At 41.4% G+C, this 12,543-nt stretch overlaps 1 protein-coding gene across 1 annotated transcript in view; it reads left to right on the plus strand.

Moving 5' to 3' along the window:
* The window catches only part of DNAH9 (dynein axonemal heavy chain 9), a 301,371-nt gene that overhangs the window by 91,346 nt on the left and 197,482 nt on the right, over window positions 1-12,543 (plus strand). The window contains 2 exon segments of the mRNA XM_007455019.1: window positions 1,765-2,004; window positions 2,368-2,528. Of these exon segments, the coding sequence (XP_007455081.1) occupies window positions 1,765-2,004; window positions 2,368-2,528 (401 nt within the window).

Below are 12,543 nucleotides of genomic sequence, written 5' to 3' on the forward strand. Positions count from 1 at the left end.
GGGAAAGAGCAAGGAAGCATGGGTAAGAGTACAGGCAAAGGCCCAGAAGCAAGGGAGAGCGCAATGTGCTTGAAGCCTGAGTGTGGTGGAAGCAGGAGTTAGGGGAAGAGTGAACAAGAGGTGGCAGGTGGGTCTGGAGAGGAAACTGGAGCACAGCGCTCGCGGACCACGCTTGGGAGTCTCGTCTCATTCCAGGATATCTGACTCCTTCACTGGGCTCTCAGGAGGGTAACGAGAAAGAGGAGAGTTAATAAGGCTATTTTTAATGACTCTGGCTGCAGTGCACCACTCCTCCCTCCCCTGTTAATGGCTAGTACTAGTGTTGGTTTGGTTTATTTGGGGTTACAGATATTTGGTGGTAACTGAAGCCCGAGGAGTAGATAAGATTGCCCTGGAAAATATGCAGACTGAGATGAGGGTGCAGAACAAACCCTTGAGCATCATTCAAAGGCTGTGTAGGCAAGGAGAAGCCAGTAGAGCAGAATGAGAAACAACCTTTTCTGATGGAAGGAACACCAAGGAATGGTAGTCATGGAAACCAAAAGAGGGAGTGTTGATAGCGGGTAAGAGGTCAGTTACACCACACACGTCTAAGAGATCAAGCAAAATAAAGAGGCTAATGTACGTCCATGGACTTGGTGAGGCCATTTCAGTGGAGCGGTGGAGAAGAGACCACACTGCAGGAGGTTGAGCAGTGAGAGAAAGGTGGGAAAATGTTGACAGCGAGTATAGACAGAGAAGAGAAATAAGCCAGTGTTGCAGAAGGAGAAGGTATTGTTTTAACAGTATAACTGGCACATCACATTCAAACCATCCCAGCAAGATCACACTGCAGGAGGAACTTCTTTAACAAAAACCAATATGTCTAAATCCAAAGGCAAAAACTAATAAATTAGGGAATGGTACTTGTTACTACAACAGGATTCTCTACTTCACAAAGGGAATAATTGCCACCAGGATTCCTTGTTTACTTGAATCAGCATTTTGTGGCAGGAAAATGTGTTGCCTCCTGCTATTGTGACAGACATCATCTAGAGCAGTGTCTCCTGACCCAGGTGGTACCACATCTCCACCATGGATAATCAAAATTATGCGTTTTCCTTATTAAGTTTCTCAGCAAAGAAATGTGCATTTAAATCGCTTTTTTCATTTATTTATTTGGAATCTCTGAAGACTACAAATCATATTGACCATGTTGAATTTCAGTGGAATTCGCCCTGACCTTCAAGAGTAGGCCTTTCAAAGTTACAGTTTTAAAGAGATACAAAAAAATGTAGTGAAAGTATTACAGGCAAGAAAAAATATGCCACACATGATCAGCAATGGCTCACTAAACTAGAATACTCCAACCATGAGAGGTTCCGGAAGAACAGAGCAAAGACTGAGTATCGTTGAGATGTTCAATCAACACTTTGTTATCCTCCCAAGCACGGGAAAGACGCCGTGGCCGGAGAAGCAAAAGCAGAAAGATCAGTGTGTCAATTTCTAAAAGCCACTGACTGACCAGCATGAGCCTTTGGTTGTTCTCAACCAAATGACATATTTTTCAAGAGCAGAAAGCACTTTCCCCACTTGTGTTGTGCCCACTTCACACCTCCAAGGCGTTAGAGGCATACGCTCAATGAGACAGTGCTGGTGGAAGAGGGAGGGAAGGGGTGTCCGTCCCCCACACAATGGCATTCTCAGCCCGTGCTGTGTGGGGACTGGGCTTGTTTAGGAGACAGTCCTGGTAATGACTTCACTAAGTTACTCTTGGTGCCACAGGTGGCCCTGACCTGCACTCAGATCTGGTGGACCACAGAGGTGGGCATGGCATTTGCCAGGCTGGAGGAAGGCTACGAGAATGCCATGAAGGACTATTACAAGAAACAAGTGGCCCAGCTCAAAACCCTCATCACCATGCTGATCGGCCAGCTCTCCACGGGGGACCGGCAGAAGATCATGACCATATGCACCATCGATGTCCATGCCCGGGATGTGGTGGCCAAGATGATTGCTCAGAAGGTGAGTTCCAGACTCACAGGAGTGTCGCTCTTTCTGGGCACCTACACCGTGAATATTGAGGTTAGGGAGAAGCTCACATACGGCTAAAACACAGGGGCTCCAAACTCTGCACCAGCCAGGGAACTGGGAGAGGATCATGCTCGTACCTTTAAAACCCCAGCAAAACGGCATCATCTGAGCGGCTCATGCTTCCTGTGCTGTGGTGGGCAGCATACTGCTCTCCCAACTGGTACACAACAAGTTGGGTCCCGACTGACCCAACACCCAGGTCATCCAGATCCCTGTGAATCCTGTGGCCATGAGGCCGCCTGCTACCTATTGCACCCTGTGATTCACCCACCTCCTCTGCCATGCCCTCTCTAGGTGGACAATGCCCAGGCTTTCCTCTGGCTGTCCCAGCTGCGGCATCGCTGGGATGACGAGGCCAAACACTGCTTTGCCAACATCTGTGATGCCCAGTTTCTATACTCCTATGAGTACCTGGGAAATACACCTCGCCTGGTGATCACGCCTTTGACAGACAGGTGAGCACTGGAGTCAGCCACTGACAGAGAACCCTCCTGCTGTTTGGCTCACACCATCCAATGACCACCCAGTGTCACTTGCTATTTGTCCAGAGCGGCAGGGGGAGGGCCAGACGTAACCCAACAGAGGTAAAATAAAACTGAAAGGGTATAGGGCAGAGCCCGTATCAGAGCAAACCCCAGAGCAAATCGATGAGCCATGACTTTTTGAGGAATGACTAGGCAGTCCTACACACCTGGATTCTCATTCCAGCTGTGACACATACCAGCTGTTGTTTGACCATGAAAACCTTGACATGATTCTTGGTTTATTCATCCATGAAATGGAGGTAGTAACTCCCACTTGAAGTGAATTTTGTAAGGATAAAAAACAGGAATGCTTGTTAAGGAGTTCAGGGTGTAATAAGTGCTCGGTAGATAAATCCTATGACTATTTTCTTATCAATCAACTGGCACATTTATTTAGCACCCCTCACTTTGGGAATACAAAGATGAGAGCAAGGTCCCTACCATTCAGGAGCTTACAATTTCTTTTACCATACTCTCTGGCATTCATATTCATTATAAATGAATTCATGCCAGACCCTGAACTAGTCACTGGGAATACAAAGATGACTAAACGTTAAACTCCACTTCTGTTGAGGGAAATATGACATATGCAGAAAAAAATTTACAAACATACACCGCACACACAGCAATAACCCTATGGATCCCTCCGTTTATCCTCTTCCTAACATTTCCCACATTGTGAAATGAACTTGCCTTCTTGCTTATTGGCGACAGTCCCCTTTGGAATGTAAACTTTTTTGCTCTCAGGGACCTTTGTCTGTCTTGTTTGTTGCTATTATCACCAGTACCTAGTAGACGTTGAATTATTATCCATTGATGAATGAAGGGTAGTTGATTATTGTAAGAATGACAGAATCAGGAAGGGGAGGTCGGTTTAGAGGAGGGATCCACGCAGGACTCCACCTGTGCCTTGGCTCCCAAAGAAGCAGCAGCAGCCGCTACGCTGTCTCCTGCTCTAGCTGGGCACCACCCTGCTCGCTGCCCCAGCTGAGGACGAAAGGCAGGCAGCGTAGGTTCAGAGGGATGCAGGTCCCTCTGCAGCTGGAACAGTAAAGGCTGCAGCACCTCTGGGGCTTTGGGCATCTTGGGCTTTTACCCGGGCTTTCCTGGGTCATGATCAGTTGGAGGGGCGCATTCACTGTGGGTTCAGGGAAAAGTTTTCCCACCTCAAGCTTCATTCACAGGGGACCCTCTCATGTGCTCTTTGTCTTTATGATGATTCTCAGCAGCACACCTGTCCTAAACAGGAAGGGCTTTGGGAAGAGTGTTCTCTTTGGCAGTGAGCTTTTCTGCCTGCCTTGGACTTGGAGCGAATAGTTTTGGAATTTATATCACTCGGAACAGAATAATGAAGCCATTATATATTTGAGCAACTTGGTTAATGTCTGTCTCTCACTGTGACTGTATGTTCCACGAAAACATTGGCTTTGATTTGCTCACTGCTCTGCCCCAGGACCCAGCACCGTGTCCAGCAAATAATAGGCATTCACGAAATACTCCTTGTGTAAAGGCAGGGAAATGACTTCTGAGATTCGGAGTAGTGTGCCCAGCTTCCCATACCATTCACAACATTGCCTTCCTACCCACAGGCACACCAGACATTATCATTCCAAGTGATAAAAAATACAGCACTGTCTTTTCCCTGGGTCTTCATACCTGCCCAGGAGTTGAAGAAGATAATTACCTCTTTTGGGTTTAGAGGTCTCTAGTACTCTAATGCTGAATACCTCATAGAGGGAAAGGGTAAAGTTTTGACAGTGAATTATTTCTAAAATAGGCATTTATCACCTCTCATATGAAAGGATGCAAATAGGAACTTGCAAGAAAGATTTGCTGCAAAGAATGGCGAATACTATGCAGACCTTGACCTTGTTTTGCACATGAGATACTTTTCTGACAAAGTAGTGTATAGTGAATATTTATATGGTGAATTCCATTTTCTCATTGACTTCCATTATTATCTCAAGAAATGTTTTGCCCAGAAAGAAATTGGCCTCAACACAGAAAATCACATTTTAAAGAGCATTTGACTTTTGCTAGTGTGTAGCTTAAGTACGTTTAATTCTCTCCTCCCAGAGGAATTAATCAAATGGACAATTTATCCGTACAACCTCTGCACATTCATTAAAAGCACAACCGCATTACAGTACATCCGACTGATTATGCCTGTTTCTTTGGAATTTCCCACTGCCTGGATGGGACCTGAATGTATAAGTAGGTACAATGGCTCAGCCATTGTCCCAGGACTTTGGCACACTGCTAAGTTGAAGGGCTAAATGGAGATACTTTTTCAGGCTGAACAAAAGCCATTCTCCTAAGTTGTTTCTTAACCTGTGGATGATCTCCTCTCCCTTTATCCCCCTTCCCTCATGTTCATACACAAATAACCCTTTCAGCCCCGTACTGAAAGTACTGTTTTAATCAACAGCTTATCAATTTTGAGTACCTCTTAATTTCTCAGGCACTACTGCAAGTGGGTGAGATATAATTGATACAAGAGTCTTTGAGGGTGATTTGCTGGGTAGGACACAACTAGCAAAGTCTTACACTTTCTTTTTAAGTTTTTTAAATTGAAATATAGTTGGCCTACAGTGCTATATTAGTTTCGGGTATACAGGATAGTGATTCAATGTTTTCATATATTATACTCCACTTAAAGTTATTATAAAATATTGGCTGTATTTCCTGTGCTGTACATTACATCCTTGTATCTTACTTATTTTATGCATAATAGTTTGTACTTCTTAATCCCCTTCCCCTATCTTATCCCTCTCTCCAATCCTCTCCCCAGTGGTAACCACTAATTTGTTCTCTGTGTCTGTGAGTCTGTTTTGTTATATTCATTCATTTTATTTTCTGGATTCCACATATAAGTGAAAACATACAGTATTTGTCTTTCTCAGTTTGACTTAACTTCACTAAGCATAATACCCTCCAAGACCATCCATATTGTTGCAAATGGCAAAATCTCATTCTTTTAAAAGCTTTTGCACAGTGAAGGAAACCATCAACAAAACAAAAAGACAACCTGCTGAATGGGAGAAGATATTTGCGAATGATATGTCTGAGAAGGGGTTAATATCCAAAATATATAAAAGAGCTCATACAACTCCATCAAAAAAACAATCTGATTTTAAAATGTGCAGGAGACCTGAACAGACATTTTTCCAAAGAAGACATACACATGGCCAACAGGCACATGAAAAGATGCTCAACATCACTAATCATTAGGGAAATGCAAATCAAAACCACAATGAGATATCACTTCACACCTGTTGGAATAACTATCATAAAAATACAACAAATAATAAATGTTGGTGGGGATGTGAAGAAAAGGGAACCCTAGTTCACTGTTGGTGGGAATGTAAATTGGTGCAGCCACTATGGAAAACAGTATGGAGGTTCCTCAGAGAATTAAAAATAGGACTGCCGTATGATCCAGCAATTCTTTTAAAGTTTTTATCTGATATTATTATTGAAAAACTTAGTAATCTGTAAACAAAGAAAATAAAAGTTACCAGGAATAACTGTTGTTAATATTCAGTCTGTTTCCTTCTCATGTAGATATTGAAAAAATGAAATTGCAACCATATGCTGTATAAAAAATATCACAGACTTTTTCATGTAACAATATATCATGTATATACTCTAAATATTCTTCTAAACCCCTCTTATAGCTGGATTATCTTCTATTTACAAGTATCCCATAGTTTATGTAACATAACCACATTATGGGCCATTTAAGTTGTATCTAAGTTCTTACTGCTAAAAATAAAGCTGCTGTGAACTCACTTATATATAAATGTTTGCTATATTTCTCATTATTTCCCCAGGAGGGATTCCAAGAAGCAGGATGATTAGATGATACATACTTTCAAGTTATTCTTAAAAAAGGTATTGTTCCCACTGTCACTAGCAGTTTATGAGGTGGTCGTCTCACAATATCCTTACCAGCATTAAGTATTATTGTTTAAAATATTATTAACTTTATAAGTCAAAATGGTATCTCATTTGGATCTTGATGTTCTTAATTACTCACAGGATTGAGCATTTTATGTGTTTATTGGCTGTTAGATTTCCTTCTCCTGTGAATTTGTTGTTATTATCATTGCTCATTTTATTACTTTTACACTTAGCAAGTTCCTGCCCATTTTAAGATCAGTTTAATATTCACCTGTATTTTATTATAGTTTATGTTATTTTACTTTTTTCTTTAACCTTTTTAAATTCTTTGGTAAACTTTTTGACTACTGAGTAAAGTGAATGTTTTCATAAAACATTTTTGTAAAAAAAAAAAACAATAAAACCCCCCACATTATTGGTTACAAGTGATAGAAGCCTAACTTAACTTGAACTAACTCAAACTAACTTAAACAGAAAGAGGACTTGTTAACTCAGACTTCTGGGGAAGGAGTTCATCTTGCTGCAGTGTAACCAGCTTTCGGGCCTGAACAGGGAGCTATCAGGGCTTTACTGTCTCTTTCTTATCATGGCTTTGCTCTCTTCTGTGAGCTGATTCCTTTCTTACATTGTTTTTCTTTGGCTGGAAAGATGGCCCACACCTGATCCAGAGGAAGAGAGACCCTCTCTTTCCCAGCACCATATGTCAGATTCCTTAAAGGGACCCTGATTGGTCCTGTTTGGATCATGTGCCCGTCTCTGAGCCAGTTACTGCGAGCAATGAGATGGAGTATTTTGCTCAGGCCGAGCCTTGTGCCCACCCCTTGTGGGACAGTTTTTTTTTTAATAAATTAATTTTACTTATTTATTTTTGGCTGCGTTGGGTCTTCGTTGCTGTGTGAGGGCTTTCTCTAGTGGCGAGCGGGGGCTACTCTTCCTTGTGGTGCATGGGCTTCTCATTGCGGTGGCTTCTCTTGTTGCGGAGCACAGGTTCTAGGTACGCGGGCTTCAGTAGTTGTGTCTCATGGGCTCAGTAGTTGCGGCTCATGGGCTCTAGAGAGCAGGCTCAGTAGTTGTGGTACACGGGCTTAGTTGCTCCATGGCATGTTAGATCTTCCCAGGCTAGGGTTCAAACCCGTGTCCCCTGCATTGGCAGGCGGCTTCTGGGAAGGTGGGAAATACTTTGATTGACAGCCCCATGGGAATACTCCGTGTAGAGGAGAGATGGCTTTCCAAAGTGGAGTCCTGGGAAAGGAAAACCCATAGAAACTATGTTAGGGAGCATATAATTAAATGTTTTGTTGTTGTTGTTTCTAAGTAGTCAGTAGGCCCAGCACATGAGTTATGGGTCCTTTCCCTCACTGGTTTGTGATGTTTGCTCAACCATATTCAGTTTTGAGTCTATCAAACTGCTTCAAAGTATCTATTCTTATTCTGTTTCATCAGTATATTAATCCATCTATATGCAATACTCTTTAAGGATTGTAGCTTTATTGTGAGTGGTAATATTTTTATAGTGAAGGTCTGTATCATTCATTTTCATTTTCCTTTCCTTTATTTTAAGTTCTTCTGTTCCTTCTTTCAAATGAGCTTTCATCATTTTGTCAAGTTCTAAAATATAAATTATTAGGGTTTTGATTGGTGAGCCTTAAAACCTTCAAATTAATTTTGAAAGAATGGCCAGGCCATCTTTATGTGATTTGTTTTTCTTTGTTCATACCTTCAATTGTGTTCCTCAGAAAAGTTTATAAGTATCTTCATATAGGTTTTGAGTGTTTCTTATTGTTATCTCTATGTAGTTTTTAATTTATTTGTTCCTATGTAAGATTGTTTCTTCATTTCATATATATATATTTTTGTTTTGTTTTGTTTTTTGTGGGGTTTTTTTTGACCGTGCCACACAGCGTGCGGGATCTTAGTTCCCTGACCAGTGATTGAACCTGTGCCCCCTGCAGTGGAAGCACGGAGTCTTAACCACTGGACTGCCAGGGAAGTCCCTATGTATATATATTTTAAAACAACTTTATTGAGCTTTATTTTATGTCAAAAATTTCGCCCGTTCCAAGTGTTAGTAACTTTATCAAGTAGTGTAACCATCACCAGAAATCAATTTTGCAACATTTTTATGCCCCTCAGTAAGATCCCTCATGCCCATTTGTAGTTGATCCTCACTCCCCCGCCAGCCCTGGTCAACCACTAATCTACTTTCTGTCTCTATAAACTTGCCTGTTCCGGACATTTCTTATAAATGGAACAATACAACATGTGGTCTCTTGTGTCTGACTCGTTTCATTTTGCATAATGTTTTGGGGTTCATCCATGATAGGACATGTGTCAGTAGTTTGTTACTTATTATTTCTGAATAATATTCCATTTTACAGACATGACACATTTTGTCTATCTAGTCATCTTAGGTAATTTTCAGTTTGGAGCTATTATAAACAAAGCTGCTGTGAACATTTGCTTGCAAGTCTTTGCGTGGATGTATGTTTTCATTTCTCTTGGGTGTATATCTAGGGGAGGAATTGCTGGGTAGTACAGCAGTTTTATGTTTAACTTTTTGATAAACTGCCAAATTATTTTCCAGAGTGGCTGGATCGTCTTATATCCTCACCAGCAATGTATGAGGCTTCTCATTTCTCCACGTCCTTGACATTTATTATTATCTGTCTTATTTATTGCGGCCATTCTAGTGGATGTGAAGTAGCATCTCATTTGAGTTTTAATTTGCATTTCTGTAATAATGTTATTGAGCATTTTCATGTGCTTGTTGGCCGTTTATATATCTTCTTTGGCATCATTTCTGTTCATATCGTTTATCTATTTTTTGATTGATCTGTTTGTACTCTTTTTTGAGTTCTAAGACATCTTTGTATATTCCGGACATATTGCATATATGTTTGCAAACATTTTATCCCAGCCTGTTGTTTATCTTTTCATTTTCTTCATGGCATCTTTTGAAGTGCAAAAGTTTTTAATGTTGATGAGGTCCAGGTTGTCAGATTTTTCTTTTATGGACTGTGCTTTTGGTGTTGTAACTAAGAAATCTTTGCTTAATTTCATTATATCTTTAACTTTCTTTTCATTTACATATAGGAGAAAATTGTTTTTTTGTAAATTTATCTCCTACTCTTCCCATCTACTGCCCCATATTAAAAATTCTAAGAATTATGCTCTTGATTCTCCTTTTTCTAAGTCACTTCTAGAATTTCTAGTTATATTTGAACCATACACATAATATGAAGCATAATTAAACTATTCAAGTTTAGTTACTAAGTGTGTGTTATTTTTGGTAGATCATATGTCACTCATTGCTCTCAGTTCTTCCTGTCACGTTTTGAGAAAGACATTTACCAACTAGCGTAGGCAAACAAAGATGAGCACTAGGTGATGAAGGACCTCACAACCACATGGCATAAGGAATGGATCTTAGAATTGGAGGTATTTATGCTGAGGACAAACAATTTTCAAATTTTAAATATTAAAATATGATAAGATGGACAGATTTGTTTTCGGTTGTTGCTAAGGACATTCTTCTATTAGTGCTGTTTCTTATGTTGAGTTGGGAACCTATCACAATCCCTGGGTCTTTTTCCTGTGACCTGCCATCTAACCACATTGCCCCCATTCCATGTACATGCAAGTGCTTGGAAGATTAATTTGCATTTGTTCTTCTTCAGTTTCACTTTGTTGGGTCTCCCACATCATTTTCAATTGCTAAAATTATTTAGAATTTTGGTCTACCTTCTATCTAGTCAATTATTTCTTAATTCAAGTTATCTATGAATATATTGAACATCAGGAGTCTGTGTCCTGGTCATGCCACTAGAGGCCTCCCTCCAGGTAGATATTGTTGCATCCACGTTCATTCCTCAGTTATGATTATTGAACCATGTGGCAGGTGGAATTCTAGGAATGATCCCCAGCGACATTTTCCCTTGTATCATCGCCTCTTCTTTGAGCGTGGGTGAAAACTATAAATAGGATGATAGCATTCTCATGATTATATTTTGCTTTACCACAGAAAGGAAATTATTCGGGTGAACCAGTATAATTATATGAGACCTTAAAAGTAGAGCCTTCTCCTGGCTGAGGACAGAGGGAAGGTCAGAGAGACCTGAAGCCTGAGAAGAATTTTTCATGCCATTGCTCATTTTGAGGATGGAGGGAGCCCTGTGCAAGGATGGTACAGTGGCCTCTAGGAGCTGAGAGATCCCGCAGCCTCAGCATGCCCCTAGGACCTCAGTACTACAACAGGTAGAATTTAATTCGGCCAAGAATTCAAATGAGCTTGGAAGCAGGTTCTTCCCCAGAGTGTCCAGATAAGGGTCCAGCCAAACTGGTACCTTGATTTTGGCCCTGTGAGACCCTCAGTAGAGGAGCCACCTGGACTTCTGACATACAGAAGTGAGATAATAAATGGGTATTGTTTTAAGCCCTTATTGTGTGGTAGCAATAGGAAATGAATACAAATCAAGTGATTTCACCAACTGTAAGATTAGCCAGACCACACGTCTGGGATAGCCAGTCTATACATACCAGAAATCAAGATACAACACCTTTGATATTTTCATTAATCTGCCAGTTGTTTGTCTAAAAAAAGGAAAGCTACATTTCATATATTTATTACCTTAAGAAATAATACCTTGAAAGTGGATCAGCTTTCTGTTTTCCAAGGCACTTTCATATCTCTTGTCTCATCTCGTCCTCACAAGAGCCTGGTGGGTCAGGTAAGAACAAAGCCTGTAGACATCATTTGCCCGAAGAAAGCAAAACCAGCTTCAGCTCGATATTAGGAAGGCCTTTCAAACAATTAGAACTGGCCCACGGTGGAAGGAGCTGGCTTCTAAAATAATAAACATGCCTTACTGGAAGAAAAGGCTATGTGATTGTGTTTGAAGGATTTAATGGGAGAAGCCTGGTGTTGCGGTCCGGGAGCCACATGCCTGGAGTCGAGTTCCCCGGTAAATGCGACCCGTGTCCCAACCAAGGACACCCGGGAATCACCAACACCAAATAGAAAGATTACCAAAGGATTTATACAAGTATAGAAGCTTACACAAACTGTCCGGACAGGGTCCCACTCAGAGAGAAGTGAGTGAGACCCCGACTAACAGTCGGGCGAGGCTTTTATACCCTTCACAGGGCAGGAAGTCCCCAAGGCGGGAGGGAGCTGTTTAATTTTGAATCAGCCAATCAGGAACCCAGTTCTTCCCACCCCAAGCAAGCAAGCAAGTTTCTTACAGAAGCCAAAATGTGCTGTTAGCCCTAAAGCTGTTCTTCCGTTTCTTTTGTCACGCTGGCATGGTTAAAGAGACAAGCCTCTGAGGCCTCTTCCAGCACTAAAGGCCTGTCTTCCCAATAAGCAGTCAGACTAAATTGATCCATATTCATGTTGTGGTTAGTTGGTTAAGGCAACAGCTCTTCTTAAAGGATTCCTTCCCATTTTCACAATTGCAGTTGTTTTTGAGGCAGCAGATTTATCTAAATTCCTTTGTACAAAGAAAATACTGTGTGATGGACCCCAGTGACACATGTTTTTAAGGCACCAAAGTTTAATAACCTGGCCGAGTTTTACAAACACTTTGCAGTAGAGGCAAGATTTGAACTCCGTGTGTCTGACTCCTGAGTCCTTGCCTTAAACCACAATAGCATGATCTGCCCCCCTCACTAGGAAACAGGAGCAGATTGAAGCAGCCGGCTTAGATGTTTAAAGAGATGGATCTAACAAGACCACAGACAGAATCTTAGGGGAGGAGCGTGTGTCCCAAAAAAATAGGACATCCTGCTGGCTCAGTGGCCCCACACACAGAAGAGGGGAATACTCTTTCTTTCTTTTCTTTGTGTTTTCCTCATGGCCCACGCTAAAGCCCCACTGTCCCTGCCTTGGTTATTAGAACTCCTTAGACAGCCAGCCCACTTCCTCTCCCTGAACATAAGTCAATCCATCTGTAATTTTTTTTTTTTTTTTTTTTTTTTTTTTTGCGCGGGCCTCTCACTGCTGTGGCCTCTCCCGGTGTGGAGCACAGGCTCCGGAAACGCAGGC

The sequence above is a fragment of the Lipotes vexillifer genome, unplaced genomic scaffold (genome assembly GCF_000442215.2).
Source record: "Lipotes vexillifer unplaced genomic scaffold, Lipotes_vexillifer_v1.1 scaffold1233, whole genome shotgun sequence".
NCBI lineage: Eukaryota > Metazoa > Chordata > Mammalia > Artiodactyla > Lipotidae > Lipotes > Lipotes vexillifer.